The 23,083-nt window shown below is 36.8% G+C and overlaps 1 protein-coding gene and 1 long non-coding RNA gene across 2 annotated transcripts in view; one reads left to right on the plus strand and one right to left on the minus strand.

Moving 5' to 3' along the window:
- Window positions 1-2,561: 2,561 nt before the first annotated feature.
- Window positions 2,562-23,083, minus strand: part of LOC108242588 (rhotekin) — a 34,883-nt gene continuing 14,361 nt past the window's right edge. The window contains exons 8-13 of the mRNA XM_017427513.3: window positions 21,761-21,867; window positions 21,533-21,661; window positions 17,017-17,182; window positions 13,738-13,836; window positions 11,866-11,953; window positions 2,562-2,798 (exon numbers count right to left, since the gene is read on the minus strand). Of these exons, the coding sequence (XP_017283002.1) occupies window positions 2,795-2,798; window positions 11,866-11,953; window positions 13,738-13,836; window positions 17,017-17,182; window positions 21,533-21,661; window positions 21,761-21,867 (593 nt within the window). The 3' untranslated portion in view covers window positions 2,562-2,794. The remainder of the gene's footprint in view (window positions 2,799-11,865; window positions 11,954-13,737; window positions 13,837-17,016; window positions 17,183-21,532; window positions 21,662-21,760; window positions 21,868-23,083) is intronic.
- On the plus strand, window positions 4,796-8,852 carry LOC119617644. The gene is made up of 3 exons (XR_005233986.1): window positions 4,796-7,876; window positions 7,995-8,225; window positions 8,300-8,852. It is a non-coding gene; the product is annotated as an uncharacterized LOC119617644 (long non-coding RNA).

The following is a 23,083-nucleotide window of genomic DNA, read 5'->3' on the forward strand; positions in this document are numbered from 1 at the left end:
ACCAAAGTTTAGCGCAGTATTGTAAAACTGATTAAGTTATAGCAATTTCAGACTTTCTAATTTCAGTTGGCTGTAGGACCCAATTTAAATAGAATTGTCTGAAAGTTTTATCAAGGTTTAATCAAAATGGCTTTCTCTCTCATTCCAATATAATCAGGTCTTTAATTATATGGAAGCTTTCAGACTGATACAAATTTAGTAGGACTCAGTTAACCAATGAAAAACAATAATATCTACCACACATTCAAAGACTTTTCCAATGGTTCAGCAATGTGGAGATACAGAGGGGCTGAATGGTATGACTTAGTTTTTACTGAAAAAATTAATTCTAATTTTAGCACTTTGTTAAACTTCTTCGAATTTTACCTTGAACATAATGAGCGTGACCTCCTAACGTGCTGCTTTTATTGTTGTAATTGTTACTTTCCGTTTGAAAGCCTTTGTGTACACAAATATCTGATGTGTCAAAATCAGGAAAAGTACAGACACTCCCCATAGTGTTCATTCAGACACAATAAATTTGCATGCAAATTTTTTAGTTACATCACAGAGTACTCGTATCTATTATGGTCAACTTAACCTAAAGACTATTTCATCTGAACTTTAAACCTTCAACAGAAAACAGGTGAAACAAACTAATTACCATGTATCTCTGAGATGGCTTATTGTACTTGCCCTTTTACTTAATGAGAACTAAACTGATGGTAGTCCATGTGAGATACAGTACCCAGCTTAAACAGGTCTAGACATGAATCCTACTTTTATTACATAGGAGCTTATTGCTTAAGTTAAAGTATGTGGAGAGTCTTCATTTTAAGCTTCTGATATTTTTTTAAATACTCCTCAGAGTGAAACAAAATCAACTAAAATTAAAACAAGCACCAGTGTTAGGATTCTATTGAGCCTTTCATATTATTGTTAATGCACATTGTATATATTTTACTGAAAATTTGGAATCAAATATCCTGAAAAATTATATTTACTGGCAATAATACACTGGCATAGTAAATACAACTTACAATATGTGTACAGTGTTTTGAAACCAAAATACTCTTCTCTGAGAACTTAAAACAAGTTGTAACTAGAGACATTGCATTTTTGAACAAATGCAGTGAATGCTGAGCACAAAATATTAACTGACTTAAAAAATGGCTTTGCTAAAAATTTTGCTAAAGAAGCTGGAACTGACTTAAAGAAGCTAAATACTAGCTAAATGCTAAATGGAGCAAAATACTCGCTAAAAGTAGCAAATGTCTCACTGAGAGCTAAATTTAGCCAATGGCCATCTAAATATAAAAGTAACAAAATGCTAACTAAAAGCTAAAAAGTGCAAAACACTACAAGTATCAAATGTCTTGTTAAAAGCTAAAAGTCGCAGATGGCAAACTAAAAGTAAGAAAAGGCTAGTTAAAAACTTAAAATAGCATAAAGGTAGCCAACAGCTAAAAGTAGCAAAATGCTAGCTAAGAGTTAAAAGTAGCAGAATGGTAGCTAAAACCTAACAAGTAACAAATGAAGACAAAAATTATATGCTGAAGCAGATTTCAAAGAGCAACGTTTTTGAAGGAAGGAGTGCATTTCTCTGGGGAAAATATTTGTGAATTAAGTGAAATATTTGGCCCCGTGGACTATAGATGTAGGCATAAAAGTTGAAAAAACATAAAGTTATAGCACCCATCTCCCAAATGAGCTGAACATTTTAAAAATATCTATCCCTTCTTCTCTTTTACCCACTTTTTCCATTCAGGGTCTTGGGGAGCTGCCTATCTCCAGTCCCTGTATGAGACGCAGGGGACACTCTGGACAGGTTGCAAGTCCATCACAGGGACACATAGAGACAAACAAGACAAACAACCACTCAAGCTCTTACTCATGTAGTAGTAATTTAGAGTTAACAATTAACCTTACATGTATGGTATTGGTGTGTGGGAGGGAACCGGAGTACCTTGAGTAAACCCACGTGTGTACTGGGAAAGCATGCAAGCTCCACCCAGAAAGGCCCCAGGGGCCCTGTGACATTGCTGTGAGGTGACAGCTCTAATCGCTGACCTGCTTGCTGTGAGGCGAGAGCTCTAATCGTTGACCTGCTGTGCTGCCTCCGTTTCGAAATATGAATGGCCAAAATAGAACAAAGAATGCAGAAGTAGTTCGGCTGCAACATTTTTATGGGAAAAGAAAACACGGGACATCATTAGTGTGAGTTTTCACACAACAGTAAACAACTATAATGACTGGACAGTGCATTATTACTTGGACAAAAACAATAAAAATGCAAATATATGAAAAAGCCTTTCCACATAAAAACTAGTAGCGATCAGAGGGAGGAGCAATGTCAGCTTACAGTAAAAACATTTTCATTGTGAGTCAGTTTCAAACAAGTTAGACTTTTGTTTCATTATGATCATCTGAAAATCAGTAGCTAAAAGTTGCTAGATTAATTTATCTAAACTGAAAGTTATTGCCTGAAGGAACTAACGAATAAATACTTGAATTTAGTTTTTACTTGATCTAAGTGCATTGCAATAAATGAAGCAAAAAAAGTAAAATATTAACAGACAATGAGCATTTAGAAATATTTTTATTTCACATCTCATCTTAGCACTGGTTGAACAAATAATTAGGATTTATAAATGAAAGAATATAAACAGTAAACAGAGTACAGGAAAGTCTGGGTTTCTGAGATAGATTGTGAATGAGCAGCCTTTAACACATCTATGGTCAGACAAAGTCTCCATTGACAGACAGAATAAGAAAATCATCTCCTCTCTTCATTGCAGCTGTAGCCATGTGATTATTAGCTGCAAAAGAAAAAGAAAAAAATCCATTAGTGTCATGAAATAACAATAAATGAGCCTTGCTCTAATTGTTCTTCTTAGCATTGTAGCAAAAAATGTCACGATGTGGTGAGAGCGTGGCGAACCCAATTCGCAGACTCATAATTGATAAACAAAAATATTTATTTTTAAATAACAAAACTGAAAACAAAAAGCTGACGTGGCAGCAAAACTAACTATAACAAAAATCCAGGTAGTTAACAAAGGCGGGACAAGGCAAGGCAAAAACAGAGAGGGACCAGAGACCAGACTAGAACCAAACACGAACAAACAACAATGAATCGGCAGGGAGGTGGAGAGGAAGACCAAGTTTTAAAGCAGAGGGTGATGAGGAGAAGTGGGAACAGGTGTGTGATTAGGAGTGAAGACAGCTGGAGATGGGTGTGACAGGAAACCAAAAAACTGCTGAGCGGAGGACAGGTGAGTGATGACAAAACAGAACCAAAACATAGAGAAGACAAAACAACACCAAGACAAGGACAAAAAACAGCAAACACAAGAAAACCCCAAATCAAAACAGAACAAAACCCAGACACATGACAAAAAATATCTCATTAATAACTAAATAAATTTCTGTGAAACTTTTTACAGAAATAAATTATTGGACAGATATCTACTACTGATTAATGTTTAAAGTTAACCTGATTCTAATTAGCTGATACCACCTCTGATCATAGAAAACACAAAAACAGCTGTAACTCAGTCAATTTTACAGATAATGAGCTAAAGTTTGGTGTGGTAGTAGCTGAGAGTCATCACCAACACATATCCTAGTGCTAACTGAATGCATGAGATCTTAAAACTTTAGCAATAACCACTGGAGTCAACTTTAACTGTTTGTCAGTAAAATATCTTATAAAGCACTAAACATAATTAAATTATCTTTTAGAAATGAACCTTGGGATAAACATCTACAACTCATTATATTTTGGAATCAGCCTATTGTAAGATGGCCACCACAGCTGACAGATCCTAACATTTAAACGGCTATACATCTGTCAGTTCTACAGATACTAAGCCAAGATTTGATGTTGTAGTTGTTGAGAGTCATTAACAACACATACTCTGAGTGCTAACAGACCGTGCAATATCACATAAGATCGTGCAAACTGTCGTTTATGAGGTTTGACTAAAAACAAAACACCAAAATGAAAGATGACAGGCGAAATACATTGCATCTTTAATTTCACTTTGAAATGTAATTATTATCTGCACAGGTTTTGTGCAAGGAAGGTGAATCGACATGGAAACTGTTTCTTTGTGGCCTAAACACACCCCTAATGGCATTCCAGTCTTTATAATAGACTCATCACACCCCCTGGCAGTTGAAACTATTCCGACAAGTTTGCCAGAAAACCGCAGTTTACTCTTATCAGGGCATCAGCAGGTATGAGGATGTAGTGTGTTTCATTTCAAAACAACAAAAAGCCTAATGAGATGACTCATTCTAGCAGGGTTGTCAGGATGTGTCCGTGAGTCCAGTCAGACTTCTTCTTATACAGGAAATGAATCTGTTTTTAGTGGGGTTTTTTGGGGTTGAGTTTTCCTTTTGTTTTTTTTATTTAGATTGTTCACAACACATGTTATATACATCATTTTTTTCCTAATCAATGGGGATCAAATTTTATTCATGTTTTTTAACATCACTGAATGACATTAAACTAAATCTGAATTTGATAAAATGGTAATCTGGCAAATTCTATAACACCCTCGTTTGCATCAGAATATTGTTTTATCTCTGCAAACAACTTTTCAAACCTCGTAGATGAACTCATCACAACTAGAAACTCCATATTGTAAAATATTGCAAAATATCTCATGAGCCACTGAACAGATTTTAATGAAACTTTCAAACTGAATTTGAAACTTATCTCTAACAAAAAAATCCAAGCCCTAACAAATCCTGTGAGATCTTTGTTTAAATCTTTGCCATTAACCATTGGTTTCAACTCTGCCTGTCTATTAGCAAAATATCTTGTGATCCACTTGACAGATTTTATTGAAACGTCCAGAAAGCAATCATTAGTTGTCCATTTATAACTGATTAACTTTTAGAGTCACCCCAATTCAGGATGATGACCAAAGCTAATCAACACTGGTCAACTCAAAAATTGCTTTATGTCAGTCAGTTTTGCAGATATTGATCTAAATTTGATGTGGCTGTGGCAGTATCATCGACACTTAATTCAAGCTTAACAGATCATGCAATGTTGCACAAGACTGTGCATTATATAATTTCTCAACATAAGATAATCTCAGTTTAAAACTGTTGCATGAAAGACAACAGGCAACATGAATTCCATCAAAGTAAGCTAGGCCTTTTAATTTTATAAGCGATTTAAAGATCTGTAATGTGAGATTTTGTCACATTATTTATGCTAATCACTGAAAACATCAGCAGAGATGTATCTGCCTTTCTGTAGAAAAAGATGTTAAAGACAAGCCATTCAATCCTAGCTAGGTGCAAACTGAAAGTCAGAAACCTTTATGCAAACATTTATTAGCCTATGTCATTCCAAGGATACTCGAGAAGAATATTGCTCATTAGTTGAAATGCAAGACAAAGCCAGTATTGTAGGAACAAACTTTGTCACTGTCCCAGCTTGTTACCCGGCATAAATCAAACTATCAAACTTGTGCAGTCAAACCTGTTCTCGCTGACATTTTGTGACCAACTTCTGACTTTTCTCTGTACACAAACAGTCACCCTTCTGAACTTTTAACAAATGAGGTCTTTTTAGGCAGACTAAAACTTGTAACTTTTGTTTGCTTGCGAGTGTAATAAGTCAACTTGTAGGTTTGTGTTTCAGGACATGGCCCTTGTTTTACAAGAGGGCCATTATGTGTTTCGGTCTAAAAGGTATTTGTTTTGCTTAGCTCTGAAGTCATTTATTAAATCACACCAGTGCTGACCTCAGAAAGTTCACAATAAAAGAGAAGACTGTTACCGTCATCGAAGTTTATCACTGTTCTTTAGAAATAACCAACAAACAAACCTATTGAAACATGAATCAGAGCAATTAAAAACCCATCCTGCTGAAATTTGCATATTTATTTAGATGGTGACATGATTGTTGTAGCATACCAGAGAATCATTAATGCATGTCTCAAATGACAAACCTGGATGACAAATAATTCAAAGGCTTAACTGTTGGATTGCCTTTAAACAGCAGGGTGTTGGCTCTGTTGTTTTATATGTCCAACTGTTTAGAGGAACAGTGAAAATACATGCCTAACAATTCATCTTTTCATGACTGAGATTCAAATCTTTGTTTTCAATTCTTTTGTGTTTTACTGACAGAACTCCTCCCGGATGGCATAAATGGTGGCATTAAACTATGCCCTTCGAACAGCTTGTACTAACACAGAATTTTAGATTTGTCAAAGATTCACGGCCAGTGGCATTGTTTTTGGAAAAGATAGATGTTCCAATGTGATGCGTGATCATTCATTTTATACCTGCCACAACTGTGTTTTCTCTGGATTTTAGCTGGACAATATTTGACCTGTATTCTGTTCTATTTTTCTTTTCTTTTTGATGACTTATATTTAGATTTTTTAAGCCTTGATCAAACCACAAAACTCAAAAAAGACCATAGCTCCAAAATTAAAAACATTGTATAATCATGGTTCTTCCATCTCTTCTTGTAAACAGCCTCTGTGTTGCATTGAAAATTTTTTAAACAAGATCCTGAAATTTCCCTTTTTTGTCTTCTTTACATTCAAGATGAGGTGATTGTTCACACTGCGTGTGAAAAAGCAGTTTTCTGGTTCTCTGTACTCAGGTTTTGTTCATCCCTGACACACCCCATACCTCTGCACTCTTCAAGGCTTTTATACTGTGATGATGGGCAAGGCTTTCTGTTTTAAAGCCTGAATTTTCAGTATTCTAAGAAAAAAATCTCCATTTGCCAAATAAGAGATTTAGCAATTGATAAAACAGACAATGCAGCAGACTGACACTCAATATGTAATGAGCCACATAGTGCAGTGACATCAGTCTTTCACTGAATGTTGACAAAACAAAGGTACTCAGCAGTGTCCTCTGACCATCAACGATACTGTTGTGGAGAGAGTGAACAGTAAATTCTTGGGTGTGAGCATTGATTGGGTGTGTGATTGATAGTGATCATCTTTTTATCGAAGTGCCATCAATCAAGAGGATCCTGACCACCTGAAAGCAGTTGCATTCAGAGGTTTCCATCCACTGCTCATGGGCAATAATTTGGGGGGGTTTATTGATTTGTATGAACTGCTCTCTTTCCAGTGTAGAATGATTATACAATGTTTGAATTTATTGTGGAATCTCAAAATTATGCGTATAGGCTCAAATATATGCACTCATATTTAGTTAAGTGTCCCTTAGCAAGTTGCACTTCAACCTTGGCCTTTTTGTATCAATCAACAAGATTCTGGTATAATTCTGGCTGATAGTTGACTGCTTTTCTTGTCAGAATTGGTCAATTTAAATTAAATTGTTGGTTTCCTTGCATTGACCCGGTTTTTAAACAGAGTCCCTAACCTCTCAATCGAGTTGAGGTAGGGGCTTTTGGAAGACCATTCCAGAATCTTATTGTTAGCTTCTTAATATTAGCTGTTTTATCCTGTAAGAAACCAGTTTTGAGATGTGCTAGAGATCATTGTCTTGTTGGAACACCCAAACTGTGTCCAAGTTTCAACTGTCCAGTGGTGATTTGAAGTGAAGTTGAAGAATTTTGAGGTAAAAGTAGCCTTCCTTGTTCACTATTCCATCCACCAGCCCCACAACATGCTTAACAGTTGGTACAGTGTTCTTAGGTTTGAAAACCTCACCTCGACTCTTCCAAAGAAACTTCTCGTCATTGTGGCCAAATACCTCAATCTGTCAGGGTTCTGGAATATTCTGGTGTGTTTTTTGCCTGCTGCTTTCATGTTTTCTCTAGTAGATGGCGTGGGTTCTTCCAGGTGGTTGCTGCAGCAGGTGTTCCTCATCAGGTGCTCATCAGGGAGGTTTAAGGGGAGTCGTCTGCCAGCACTTCAATGTCAGAGTGTTAACATGTGTGGTAAGTGTGATACCTACCTGACCAAGATTTAGTATCTATGCCTTGTTCATGCCGCGTTCTTGGATTTGACCAGTGTTTATGATATATGCATCGTTCATGAGTTCATGCTTTGTTCCAGGTTTACTCCCTTGGACCTTGAGCACTGTGCTGGTTTCCGGATCAAAGTTAGGTTCTTGGAAAGGACTTACCTCTCGCTAAGAGATACCACGCCGGAACACTACCTCCATACCGAACCCTGCCCACCCTCCACCGCCACCTGGAGACCTCTCCTCTACGGACTCCTATGGACCTACAGGACATTCATTCCAGATCCCATCACCTCTCCTAGGCAAACAACCTTCATTACTCTGTAAGCTGTTGCTCTTCAAGTTCTATCACATCATCTCTAACTATAAATTAATACGGACTCTCTCTCCCTCTCAGTGGGCAACCCGATTCCAGAGAAGCCAGTTTGCCTGTTTTTCTACCTCCACTGATTAAATAAACATTTTCTGTTTCATCTACTTGGTCTCCTGGGTGTGTTTGGCATGTGGGCTAACTCACACAATCTTTGTCTCATCTAACCATAAAACCTTTGTCTAGAACACCTTTGCCTTGTCTAAGTGGATAACTCATTAAATCTCAAATAGGCGCTGGCTGCTAAGAAGTATTTGACCTTGACCTTGAACGACATGTGGATTCTTCCACATGCCATTTGGCAAACTAGTCAAGATTTTATGAGCTTTCTTCAGCAGTGACTCTCTCTTTGCCACTCTCCCATAGAGCCTAGACTGGTGAAGAACCTGCGAAAAAGTTGTTGTAGAACAGTCTCTCCCATCTTACCTGCTGAAGCCTGTAAATCCTTCAGAGAGTCACAGATGTCTTGGTGGCCTCTCTCACGATTCTCCTTCTTCACAGTCACTCAGCAAAGACATACTGCTCTTGATAGATTTACACATGTCCTTTATTCCCCCAATTAAACAGAACTCCTGGGGTTGTTTAGGGCCTTGGAAATCCTTTTGTATCCATCCCCTGACTTGTGCTTTTCAATCTTCATCTTTTTTCTAAGTTGAATTAGGGCAGTCTTTAGATGAATATTTATGCAGTCATTTAAACATTTCATATTTGTATTTAATTGGCGTTATTCAGCAAAACATTTATTTCACTTTACATTGAACAAGTTTGTTAGATTTATTTATTTAGACTATGACTGATTTATGACAGTAATAAAAACATGAAACATCCAAGGGGGTGAATATTTTTAAAGGCACTGTACATCCTGCTTCTGTTCATTGCAGTGTGAACAACTCTGTTTGCACAATAGAGCTACAGCACTAATGTATACATATATTTATCTATGCATCCCTTTTCTTTACCTGCTGTTTAAGGTCACTATTTATACTTTGCACTTTATATCTGTTTTGGGTAATCCAATTGCAAGTGGTCAACTCTGACTGAGAGCATTCGCACTTTGCCATTGGTATTGGCATAGGCGTAAATCCCGGGGGGGATTTACGCTCCCCCCTCCCCCAAGTGCAGATTGGTTCCTCCTAATAATTCAATGAAGGAAACTGTGTATTTAAACAATATAAATATAAAAAATTGGCTTCCAATTCTAGCTTCCGATTCTGGAAATGGCTAATGGCTTTAATCTTTTCTAGATAAAAAGCTACAACACCTGGACACTTTAAACCTGGACTGGATTATTCTAAACACATAACTGAATAATTAAAACCATGATTGGGATTTGTGAAACCTTCCACTGATTCACAAAACTTCATCAAAGGGCCATGAAGGTAGTGAAAAATTAAGTGGAATCGCCCTTTAGCCATTTCCCGAATCGGAAGCTAGAATCAGAAGCCAACTTCAGCTTCAGCTTCATTTTGGTTAAGTCATGATAAACTAGCTATGAAGCTATTTTTTATTTACTTGGTATACTGCGGCTATCTTAATAGCTAATTTTGATTTACGTGGTGTAACACAGCAGTTTATCAGATTCCAGCATTTTAGTCGAAGCAAGCTGGAAAATATCTTGATCATATTTAGCTCCCTAAGAGTTTGAAACGTGGGGGGGGGTCGGGCTAAGCTTTGCAAGTGCCTGCCTCGCAGCGTGTATGGGAGCCGAAGAAAAGGAGAGACAGAGCAGAGCAGCTGACGGTAGATAGAGAAAGGAAAGAAGCTGCCTTTATCTAACAACTTAAACGTACAGCCTTTTAAAATAACAAAATAAAATATGAATACTTTTTTCTAGAAAAGCCTTGGTTCTTTGAGTATTAAGTTTAAATTATGAAACCCACCTACTTCCAGGTTAATTAGTTATATCTCTTTATACACAACTTCCAGAATGTTATTTTGTTTGTAGTATTTTTTTAAAAAGCCTTAATTCATAAGGAAATTACTGACACTATTGTACTGATTAATATTACTATTAAGACTACTAAATACATGCTGTTTAAATCAATATTATTACTGATTATTCTGTATAGTGTATGCATGCAGTTCGGATAAGCTTCCCTCTGTACATTTTGCATTACATTTCACTGTAACTTTGCCGACCCCCCCCAAAATTGTTCTTAAGAAATTTTCTTGTTTATTGTCCCCCCCAATAATGAGATGGGATTTACACCCTTTGGTATTGGTATAATTTTGGTGTACCCAAAAATGTTTTTGCTGTTAATTACATTTGGATGTTAATTGCCAGTGCTAGATACAGAAACACACACCGCTACATCACACAGAGGACTGTCAGTGAGCAACACACAGGAAATCTGCAGGCCTGCTGATGTTTCTGTAAAAAATACATCACCTTCAGACAGTTGAATAATATTATTATTTTGACATTAACACGATTAGAGCCATTTGAGTCGCATTTTTGTGGAGTTATGTCTTGATAAGCCCAATTACCTAACAGGCACATTATAAGAGAATTATTAAAGGTACATATACAATGAATAGTGACTTCACAAAGCTCAGTTTCAGAGCAAAGACTGGAAATTTTTAAACTACAAAAATCCCCCGCAATAAAACAGTGCTCTGACAGTAATTAGCTGTTTTGTGCACAGCTTCACCACGAACAGAACATTAATGCTGTGTTTAATTAGTTCAATATAATGAAACATAACATTGCTAAGTGTCTTGTTAAACCACACTGAATAATAAAATGTCAAAAAAATCTGACTTTTTTATTTAAAAATAAAAAATTCTGATAAACAGTTCATTACATTTTTAGCAAAAAGCCCAAAAAAAACATTCTTTAAAATATTCCTAAGGATCACTGTTTACCTTGAAGCCTCAAGGTAATATCTTGGCTGCTTATGTGAGGTCACATCAGTTCAATAGTTAGTTCTATATCAAAGATCAGGATGGATCATGTTCAGTCTGCCAAATGAGTGCTGATTATAGTGCCCACTCTCTCTCTGAATGTGGTCTCAGTGGAGATGTTTTAAATGCAAATATAGGCCATTCACTTCTGTATTTAGTTCTATCTGACTGGCTCATTCATGCCAATTAATTTAACATGCATGTTTTTGGTCTGTGGGAGGAAACCGGAGTACCCAGAGTAAACCCACATGCAAACAGGCAGAACATGCAAACTCCACCCAGAAAGGCCCCAGGCCGGGAAGTTATCCTGGAACCTTCTTGATGTAAGGTGACAGCTCTAACTAACTGCACATCTTTATTGTTGACAGATTTTGTTTAGTGATGAAAAAATTAAAAACTGCAAAATAAGACTAGCTCTTCAAATTGTGGAGCAGAATTTTGCTTTCAGTCCACAATAATTGACAACACTGATGGGTCAGAATTAAAGAAGCAGCAGCATGTTCTATTTAATGGCATTTACTGCTTACAAAGCAAACTGTTTAACTGTTACTACAAGTGGTTATCTTATTATGATGAGCATTAAGAGGATTTTGTATTTAGTATACCACAAAAAGTTAATGCTTGTAGATTAATTGTGTGCTTATGAAGGCCAAAAGTGGCTGAACTGGCCTGTGATGTAGAAAGCCTACCTTTCTTTGTAGTAAGATGAGAGCAAAGAGCGAATCTCATCTGACAAATCTGGAACTACAGGATGATCTCTGGGAGAGGAAGGTGTTACTGGAAATAAGTAGGAAGAAAAAGTAATTCAATTATTAAACTATCAGTCCAGTTGTTAAAACATCTCTGTGTGCCAAAAAAATAAAAAATTCTGATGAGTGATTACAAGGAAGCAAGAGATATTTATTTTCCTTTACAGAGTTACTTTGCTCCTTTTTCTGTCATACACTTGTTCAGCAGGAACAAGTAACACACACATATTTATTTTACTTTTTAATAGTGTCTGACATGAAGTTGTGTTTTTGTACAAGTTTTGATCAGCATGACTGAGTTCTTTGTCATCAGGTGTCTGAGATAATGCAGCTATTCACGTCAGCGATGTTGGTCTTATGGCTGCAGATTATTGTGGGGTTGTGTTGTCTACGTTTGAGATCCGGTTCTTTTTATTCAAACAATTGTTTTCTTTAAGGCTAGATGTCATTCCAGCTGTCTAAAAAGAAAAAAAACTGCAGACCTATTGTCAGGCTTTGTGTGAAGAAGGTGCAGACAGCTATGTATAAACCGACTGTGATGTTTGCTTTATTTGCAACAAATAAACTCTTTAGCAAAAAAGGTTAAATTTGAGCCAATTATTTTGTCTGATTTGATGTCATTATTCGCAATCTCAGTTAAGTCTGCACTGAAGCAGGTACTTATCACCTGCCGACAAAGGCTAAAGGGCAAATATGTTTTTGCCCATGCATATACGGGCAACAACATTTTTCATGCAAAACAAAAAATGGCTATAATTCAGTCAGTAAGTATTGCTACTACTAATGATTGTGGAAATGTACAGTACCAGAAAAGTATCCTTAAATGAAAGCCCAATCAAAGGCCTAGCATTCCTTGAAGGAATACATATCACCCATTGCCCTTCCATACCAGAATTTTAAACTAAAAGCGTCTTATGTTGAGAAGTAACAATGTTGTAGCCATTTTTTTCAAATAACATTGGGTGTAATCTTATGCAATAACGCAAGATGTCATGTTCAATCAGTATGTGTTGTGACTGGCTCTCAGCTACTACCATATTAAATTTTAACTCAATATTTGTCAAACTGACTGTGCTATCCCTATTTTTTGGTTTTAGCTAAAGTCGATTAGCTTTGGTGGGCATCTTGAATTAAAATGACTTCAATAGGGAAATAGGTTGTAAATGTACATCCAAGGATTACTTACGGAAAGTTTTATTAAAATTCATTCAGTGCTTAAGATAACCAGACAAAGTTCACTTCAAATAGTTAATGTTAAAATTTTTAACTAAAATTCTGCACAATTTGCTGTTCTCAGAATATGTGTTGGAGTTGGAGTTGGAGTTGAATATGTGTTGGAGACAGGTCTTAACTATAACCGCACCAAAGTTTAGATCAATATCTGTAAACATGGCTGACTTAGAGCCATTTTAGCATTTTTAAGGTCAGTTGGTTGTGTCAGCCATATAAAATTGGATTGACCCCAAAGGTTAATCAGATGTAGATGTACATCTAATAAATACTTTCTGCAAATTTCATTAAAATGTAGGCAAATGGATGACAATTATTTGTCTACGCCTTGGTTAATTATTACCACCTTCTGCTAAAAGGTGCAGTCAGGTGAGAACAACACGAACTCTACCAGTATAGATTAGTAATGGTACAAGTAGGTCACAATCATAAAACTCAAAGGAATTTTTTTTTTGTGACGTGTAGTCCATTGTCTGAAGTAAGTGGACATCACTGACAGTTATACTGACAGTTATCTGGTATCAGTGCTACGTTTAAATAAGAGCATGAACTTTATGTGCCCCTCTGTTCAAGCAGCTTTACCTATTTCATGGTAAAGAGAGCCCTGCTTCACTGGATTAGATTTCCTGGAGCTCGGCATCTCAATCTTCATCACATCATCACAACATTGTTTCCAGTGCCCTGAAAAAAAACAAAGATTCTTCTGTAATTTCAAACACCTTCACGACAAAGGTGTGGCCAGCAATTATTATCAGCAGTTATGCAAATTATCCAAACAAAAGCTGGAATGGTAAAAGCATCTCCATGGTTGTGTGAGCCAAGTCTTATAATATTTACATGATCTACTGCCTTTGTCAAAGTGAAAGATAAGGTAGAAGAAAAATTTCAGTTTCCTGCTTTTTTATCATTTTTTTAATATAAATAAATGTTTTACTGACACGATATTAGTTATTTTTATTTCTGTTGAACTGTCTTCTCTGAGACTTTGAGTTAAGGACAAAACATTTTTCTTAGTTTCTCCAGAAAAGTCTAAAAATCAAAGTCGCCAAAGATCTATTTAATCTACAAATAAAATAAAATTATATTTAAAAAAAAACTGTAATTACAATCAGACCTCATAGACAGTTTTGTTTGTGTGTCGAATGTCAATACAAACAGCACAAACATTATTTAAAAAATAAGAAGTGGGTGATTGTTGAAACACCTGTCAGTCAAAGTTATGAGTAAACTTCAGCCAATCAGATAAAGCGAGCAGAGCCACTTGGGACAAGTCTGAACAGGTGTGGCCATGGTTGCTTTCTGTCACTCTTAAAACCCATTGCTACTAGTAAAGAATGCAAACTGGTTTGAATGTTTGTGAGTCTGCCACATACAGACAGCTTGGAGAAATACGAAATGAATTCTCGAAGTAACTCATGTGGAAGGCTGCTGTCACTGAGCAGCTCCACTGAGAGTCTTAAAAAATCCTTTGTTGCCCGAGCCATCAGGCTGCACTCAGGCTGCACTCAGGCTGCACTCAGGCTGGAAGGGTTGGGGGGAGAAGGGAGGGGGATGGCACTGGCACCTGAGGGAAAGTGGGACCACAGATTAAAAGTGCATCTTATCTTACTATTGCTTACTTGTATATCTATTCTTTAATTTCCAGTTTTGCAGATGCAATAGCAGCTGCTTTTTCCATATGGAGTGGCTCTCTGTTATAGCTTTGTTGCTTCTCATTATAGTGTTGTGTGAATGAAAGCAGCCGGCAACTACTGAATTTCCTTTGGGATAATAAAGAATTATCTTATCTTATCTTATCTGCTAAACAAGATAAATGGCATTCACATACCTATACACTTTTGTGCATATTTACATTTATTAATTCAGATATAGTATTCACCTAGTTGATTTAGTCCTTTTGTGTAATCGAAATAGTACATTTTGTCTTTGTAACAGTTGAGTACTTATTATTATCGTGACCTTATTTGCACCACAGTTATTAACTATACTCACTTATACCGGGAAGAGTTTTTGTTGTTGTTGTTGTTTGAGGGCGGGGTGGGGTGGAATTATACATTTGAGCAAAAAACAAACAAAAAAACAAAGAATGCGTGTTCCTCAAGACTCCATTCTCTGGTCCATTTTAATCAATATCCACATGCTTCCCCTAACTCAGATTATAGAACATTATAACATCTTTCATTCATACTGTAACATGTTGGGGAGTGGCTAAACAGAATTTCCCAGCATGTCTTGCATTATGTGTTCCTGTTTTTCTTGTCATTCTATTTGTTTAAGACGATTATACATAGTTGCTTTGTTTTCTTTTCTTTTGTTACTGTGCTCACTTAGGTAGTTTTGGTGGTTATGCAGAGAATCCATGAGCAGTTCTTGAATTTCTCTTGAAAGCAGGTTGATGTTGTGTTAAATGTTGATAGAGTAAGTTCCCAGAGACCTGTTGTTAAGACTTTCTCTTAGTGAAGTTCCTGCGCAACAATGTGTTGACAACACACAGCTCTACATTCCAATGTCACCACATGACCATAATCCATTATAGTCACAGAGTAGGTGTGTCTATAATATCTGAATTCCCTCCAGCTCAATACAGAAAAGACAGAAGTCATTGTTTTTGGGCCAAAAAATGCAAGACTAGAGCTCAGCATTCAGCTAGAGTATGCCAGAAACCTGAGTGCAGTCATAGATGCACACCTAAGTTTTAACATAAAGTCTGTTACTAAATCAGCCAACTATAATCTTAAAAACACTGCCATAACAAAAGAATTTGTGTCTAACCCGGACACAAAAACTGGTGCATGCTTTTTTTTTTAGTGGGCTACATTATCGTAATAGTGTTTTCACAGGTGTCAATAAAAAGCCAATCAAACAGCTGCAGCTCTTCCAAAATGTTGGCAAAACCAGAAAAACAACATGTTAGACCAGTCTTTAAGTCACTGTACTGGCTCTATGTTAGTGAAAGGATGGATTTTAAATTCTTGAGTTGTCGCAGGTTTCTCAAATCCTTCTTAATTTAGTTTCTGTAATTCTAGAGCACCAGAGCTGTATTTTTTTGTGAACCGACACTTGTTTTTTTAATCCTACAGTGTGAAAATGTGTTTGTAAGTTGACACTGAATGCATTGTTTCCCCTTACTTCCCTTTAGCATCACGGAAAGTTTTCTCCCTGAGCTCTCATTATGACACCTGTGTTACTGTCTGACAGGTGTCCTGACCTGCCACTGTCACTGTCACGTTTTTTTTTTTTCTCCAACTCCAATTAGACTCTTATTACACTTATATTGAAGCAGATGTTGCTTGCAGAGAAAGCACAACCTATCCTGTTTGTGTTTTGTAGGCAAACAAATCAATTATTTTGGAAGCATAATGCTTGATTTGAATAAAATTGAACTTTTAAATTTCTTCTGTCTTGAGATTTGGACCATTAAAAAAACAGCCCTGAATATTTAGGGCTAACCGTACAAAACTGGTCCAAATGTGCCTATCATCATTTCTAAATTGTACTCCTGTAGATAAAATCCTAAACTTAAGGACAGCTGTCAAGTGGACCAAGGTGGGTACAATCAGGGTGGAGCTAGACAACAAAAATGTGCATGACCTAGAAAACAGTTTTGCAACTTTTAATTCTCTTAATATGTTTCATTGTCGCTTTAAAGCACTAAAAACTGTTCTAAAAATAAACTTGACTTGCTGTAAAAAGAAGCCGGTTTCTTGTTTGTGCACAACTTTAAACTTCCTTCAAAGCGTCTCCACAGTGTTTCAACTGTAAACCTAAAATTTCCCTTCATCCCTGCTAAATTACAACCGGCTGAGATTGACCAGAATGCAGGTGTTTTTTTTTAAACATGTTTCTCCATCCCAGACTTACTCAGGTTGTAGACATGTTGCTGCAGGATCTTGCTCCAGCGATGTGTGCTCTCAGTGTTGCTCGAGGTAACTGTGTAGTTTACATTATTTCCTTGAAGGGGCGTACTAATTAATATATGCTGCCGGCCATGGACAGGATCACCCTCAGACACACAGACTCTGGTATTCTGACAGAAAAAAAAACACACAAATACAGTCCCCTTTGATGAGAAAGTTGGAGTTTTTAGGAGTTTTCTATAGAAACATTCACATACAGTAGATCCACAGATACTAAAGTTAGAGGTGAAAAAGTAAAATCATACAGTTCAATGGACAAAATAATGTTCAAACAGATTTGTCTGGACACATCCTTGGAAAAACAAACCATAATCTCATTTATTTAAGTGTGAGTATTGTGTAATGTTTAACGACAAAACACAATCCCTTTTTATTAGAGACACTGTCCTGAAATAACAGCAAAAACCTGAATGAGAAGTTTTATTGAAACTTGTAATAAACCCATAATGAAAAGTAAGCAGACATTACTAGTGGTAAAGGTATTAAAGGAACAAAAGCCAAAAAGTGTCGTTTCTTATCCTATAACAAGGCTCTGCATTTTCAGAGCTTAGCAAACAGGTTGTTCCAATCTGTGATTAATGACTAGAAACAGACTTCCATTGTTGGATGAGTAACCTTTTATTCAACCTGAAACTAAACTAAGTCAGAAGCTATTTTCCATGGAAAAAATAATAGTGAAAGCATCCATAAAAGAACCTAAAAGTTACAATAATTATAAAAAATAACAATTTTGTTGATAAAATTGTAAAATAATGTGCTGTATCACAGTTTTGATCTATTAGTGCTCAATACAGCCAGAGAAAGTTTTTTTTTAAAAAAAAAACAAACTTTAAAGCGATGGTGGATATTAATCAAAACTCAGATAACAACCAAGATTCAAATTAAAGACCTTGCAATCCTTAATAAAATCCATATCACCCGCTGCCTCAAACCTCAAGTATAACTTTATGCACAGTCTCATAAAATGTTGTGAGTTGTCACAAAGTATGTGTTGTCAATGACACTCAGCTGCAACATCAAATTTTAGCTCAGTATCTGTAAATTAGACTGTGGTATAGCCAATTTTGTGTTGGCTGATGTGAATTAGCTCCAGTGGCCATCTTGATTTGGACTGAATCCAGAAGTTAATTAGTTGTAGATGTTCATGTAATGATTACTTCCTGAAGGTTATATTAAAATGTATCCAGTGGTTCATGAGATACTTTGCTGACAGACACTCAGGGTTTACGAACGCACACAGGTAAAAATATTATTACCCACCGCCAAAAAGGTAAAAAGGTGTGCAATAATGCTTTTGCCGATCTGTGTAAATAAATACCTTTTCTCATTTTAAAATTAAGTGTGACGTGTTGCAAATAAATAAATATGAAACTCTTGTTTTTAATTTTGAATCTCATTATATCCATACTACACATGTCTATATGTGTAGTATACATGTGTGCATGTGTATAATATATATTTCATTGTAAAGCAGTGTAGTTCATTTTCTGCATCTGTTTGCAATAAATCACATAACTACACTCTTGTTAGATAGCATAAAGTATTTATATTTTCAGCATTTAGGAAGAAAAAATATGTGCATGTATTAGTGGGAGGTGGAAGAAACCAGCATGTTTTAGAACTGTGGGAGGAAACCAAAGTCCCCAAAGAAAACCCACGAATACATGGGAAGAACATGAAAACTCCACACACTCTAAGCCAAGTTTCAGAACTTTTATTTAATGGAGTGCCATCTTTTTTTCAGATTGAAGGAAGTTTAACCGATTATAGGAGGAGTGAGAGGGATTTCTATTAAAACTAATGCATTTTTTTTTCTCCTTGAAAATACGTTCCAAGGAGAAGACAGTGACTCTCTCGGCCATACCAAATGAATCCCTGCATTTGTTTGGCGTCATAACACCTACATTATCATATGAGGATAGTCAGTGGAATGTGGGTGGTGGTCAGGTTGAAACTCACTTTTTTACTAGTTGAATTCACCCTACCACACTGTGCCACTTCAACTGCACAGGAGTTTATAGAACTACAGCAGCTATAAAAACACACAAAAAATCAAGTTTTAACAATAGTGTTTTGTCCTACCTGGTCTACGGTAGGAAATGTTGGTTCAACATGGCTGAAGTCAGGAGGTAGTGTTTTTTTTTAAATCACACATGACCTGATGGCATTCGGTATTTTCCACTAATTCACTAATTACTTTGATCTCATCTGTCTAAAGAAGATTGTTCCAGAAGTCTTGTGGTTCATTCAGATGAAATTTTACAAAACTAAGTTGTGCTTCCATGTTCTGTTTAGAGAGAAGAGGATTTCTCCTGCAACCCTTCCAAACAAGCCATACTTGTTTAGTGTTTTTCTAATTTTCCTGTCTTGTACTTTAACCTTTTACCTGCTAACTGAGGCATGTAGAGTCTCAGATGGAGCTCTTTGGGTTTTGCAGTTTCTCTGAGCATTGCACGGTCTGACCTTGGGGTGAATTTGCTAGACAGTCACTCCTAGGAAAGGTGGCAGCTGTCTTAAATGTTTCCCACGTGAATAATCTTTAACCCTTCCTAGATTGAGGAGCAGCTACAGTTGCTTCTCTGAAGTCATTGCTGATGTCTTTCCGTTTTGGCATTGTTTTCACACACACCTGTATGTTCCAGAGCAGCAAAGTAACGAAACTCCTGCTGTTACAGAGGAATGTCAGATTCTGTCATCTTTTTACTGCAAAGAATTATGATGTTACATTATAATAATTTCATTCTAAAAAAAATTAAAAAAATTAAAAATAAAGCATCAAGCTGGCATTTTTTTTTTTGTCTCACTTCCTGTTTCTGCCATAGCAAACACCCTCATCTTTTAACAGAAACTGAAGCTAGTTTCTGAGTAAAATCCTACTGGGAAGTGTGACTACACCTGTCACAGATGCAGCAAAATAAGATGAGCGAGATTCTCAGAAAAAGAAAATGCTGTGAAGAACTGCAATCAAACAAATAAGGAAGTACTCTACTTCTATGAAGTGTCAGTTTGTTTCCACTGCTTTAGTTGCATGAATGTGTTCCTTTCTGTCTCTTAAAGAAGGTTTTCTACACTCTGATTAGCATGTCCCTTTCATCGGGCTGTATGCCAGCTTCAGTCTACAGCTCTCAAACTTTAGACCAGTGTCAAAGCTGCCTTTTCTTTCAAATGTTTTTGAGAAAGTAATGTTTTTAATTAATTTTAGAGGTATTTCAATCTGTCGAGACTCACACAAAGAGAGAAACAGCAGTTAGACAATTTTATTGGACCGAGGATTTGGCGCTAGGACACCGGCGGAAGATGTGCGTGCTGAGAATCGCAGCGAGCTTGAATGATCGGCTCGAACGAAGCTCAGGTAGGTCTTCCCCGGGCCCAGTCACTGGTGGTGGAGCGGAACTTGGAGAGAGGAGTCTTGAGGGGACCTGGAGGCGTCTGGGATGCTGGTGGTGGAAACGGGGAGGAGGTGGGTTGAAGCACAACTGAAGCGGGTGGATCTGAGGCCGCTTCGCCTTTTGAAGGATCTCTTGTCGGGTGATTGGATCGAGGTAGTGAGGTGGAGCGTCCTGATTGGCTGGGGCGAAGGCGTGGTGATAGGGGATGCCGGAACAGTCTTACAGGTTGAATTTCCGCCTAGGGCTTCATTTAATTGCCAAAGGCATAAGTGAACTTATCCTGTCAGGTTTTAAATTATACCACAGCACAGAGACAGTCCTTTTAGGAGTTTTTAATGATTCTTAGAAACTGTTGAGTCAGATGTATCTGCAGTTTTGATGCTTTTAAACCTTTCTGCTACCTTTGATACGTGTATCAAACCATCCAATTCTCACGATTCAAACACATTGTCAGTACCACAGGCACATTTTTCTTGTGGTTCAAATCCTACCTGAACAACAGAAGTTTTTCCTAATCAATCTGTTTCAAATTAAGACAAAGAAAAACAGAATAATGAGTCTGTGAAATTAAGTTTTTATCAATTAGGAATCAATGCCAAGTTGAAGCCACATCATCATGTTTTATTCTTGGAGCTTCACTCCAATCATCAAGGACAACGTCATGTAGGGTTCAGAATGAGATCCAATAAAGGTGATAGTTTTAGGATGCTTCTGTACTTTATTTAAGCTTTTATTTGCTTGTTTTTTATTGTTACTTTTCATTTTTTGTTCAACTAAATTGCAAAGCAGTTTGGTCAACGTCTGTTGTTTTAATGTGTTATAGAAATACAACTGATATTGACATCTAAAATTGTGACCCACACAATTTCTGTCTAAAGTTGATACCTGAATTAGTATTTAAAATTATTAGAAAAATATAAAAGATTTCTAACAAAGTCAATCTTAAAATTCTCACCTCAGAAGTTTATTCTTTATTTAATAAATCATCAGCGCACTCTTGTGGTTTTGACATGTAATTATAGTCATCATGCATCTCTTTAAGCAATGTAACGTTGCTTGTTTCAAACCAACCTTTCTGACGGGGATCACAACCAGCGGCTTGCCGCCAGACTCCAGCTCCTCTGGACTCTGATAACAGAGAAGAGTTTGTCTCCTGAGGATGCAGTCCAGACGTTCCCAATCATCTGAGCCCTCTTCAAGCTGTGTGAAAGCACAGAGGGAATCAACGCTGACAATCATAATGATACAACATTTATTTCTAAGCAAAATGTGGGAAAAATCAATAAAAAATGTATTGACCTTGACCAGGAGCTGCCCACTGATTACCGGCTGAATCATGCACAGAGGCTGAGCAACTAAACGACAGCACATGTTTCCAAAGAGAGGCAACCAGAACGGGCTGTCCTCTGGAAAACAAACACAAGATTGACTCATTTGAAAAACAAAATTACAAGAAACAAGAAAACTAATTAGACTAAATGAAAACAAGGGAATTGCATTTTCCTTTGCTGAAATTTGATAAAGAAGCTGAAACTAAGCTGTCAAATCTAAACACTAGCTAAAAGCTAAAAGTAGCTGAAAATAGCAGAATTGTAGCTAAAAAGTAGAAGTAGCATAAAAGGACAAAAACAGAGTACGTCTGCTGAAGCAGGTTTGTTTTAGTAATTTCCAAAAGATGAACAAAACAACGTTTATGCTTTTACGCTAATTTGCCTCAAGTCTGCTGAACGCTGGTAGATTTAGAGAATAATTGTGTTCTGTGTCAGAAAGTAGCTTAAACAAAGTGAGGAGTAGGAGTAGGTCAACAGGTCAACAGCAAAAATGTCTTTTGAACACATTTTAGTTAAAATTTGATCCATATTTAGTTGATTAGGGCACATATATGATGTGAAGCTGTGCACACAGAGCATTTTTAGTATAATTTAGATGCCTACTCATTTCTGTTATAGGGAATCACTTCAGAAGAGCTAAAAGCTACATGTGGTCCTGGTGAAGCAGGTTACAGACCCCTGCATTGAAAGGAATGCATATCACCCATCACCTTTCATGCCAAGGTTTTCAATTAGGATCATCGTTTACTGAGAATAGCGGTAGCTGTTTTGGTCAAACCTTAAAATGACTGTTTTTTGCACTCGTGCAAGGGTCTTTTACGGCTCTAAGTATGTGTTGGGTATTACTCTCAGCTACTACCACACAAGCTTTTTAGCTCAGTGTCTGTAAATTTGACTGACTTTCAGTCATTTCTGTGTTTGCTAAAGTCGATTAGCTATGGTGGCCATCTTGAATCAGGTTGAGTTCAAAAGTTAATGAGTTGTAGATGTACTCTCAATGATTACTTTCTGAGAGTTTTGATGAAATATGCCAAATAGTTCATGAAATATTTTGCTAACAGACAAAAACGGTTGACTTTAAGAGTTAATGCCAATGTTCCCTTTCAGTCGATTCACTCAGTACAACATATGTACTATGGGATATCACGCTCCCGCGTGTCCTGGCTGAAGACACCTTTAATCACGCCTTTAGGCAAATGACGTGATGACGTGATGACGACAAGTGACAGGCCCCGCCTGCACTATGTAACCGTCCGTCATCACAGTCATTCCTCAGTTCTTACGCTCTTCA

This window comes from Kryptolebias marmoratus, linkage group LG14 (genome assembly GCF_001649575.2).
Source record: "Kryptolebias marmoratus isolate JLee-2015 linkage group LG14, ASM164957v2, whole genome shotgun sequence".
NCBI lineage: Eukaryota > Metazoa > Chordata > Actinopteri > Cyprinodontiformes > Rivulidae > Kryptolebias > Kryptolebias marmoratus.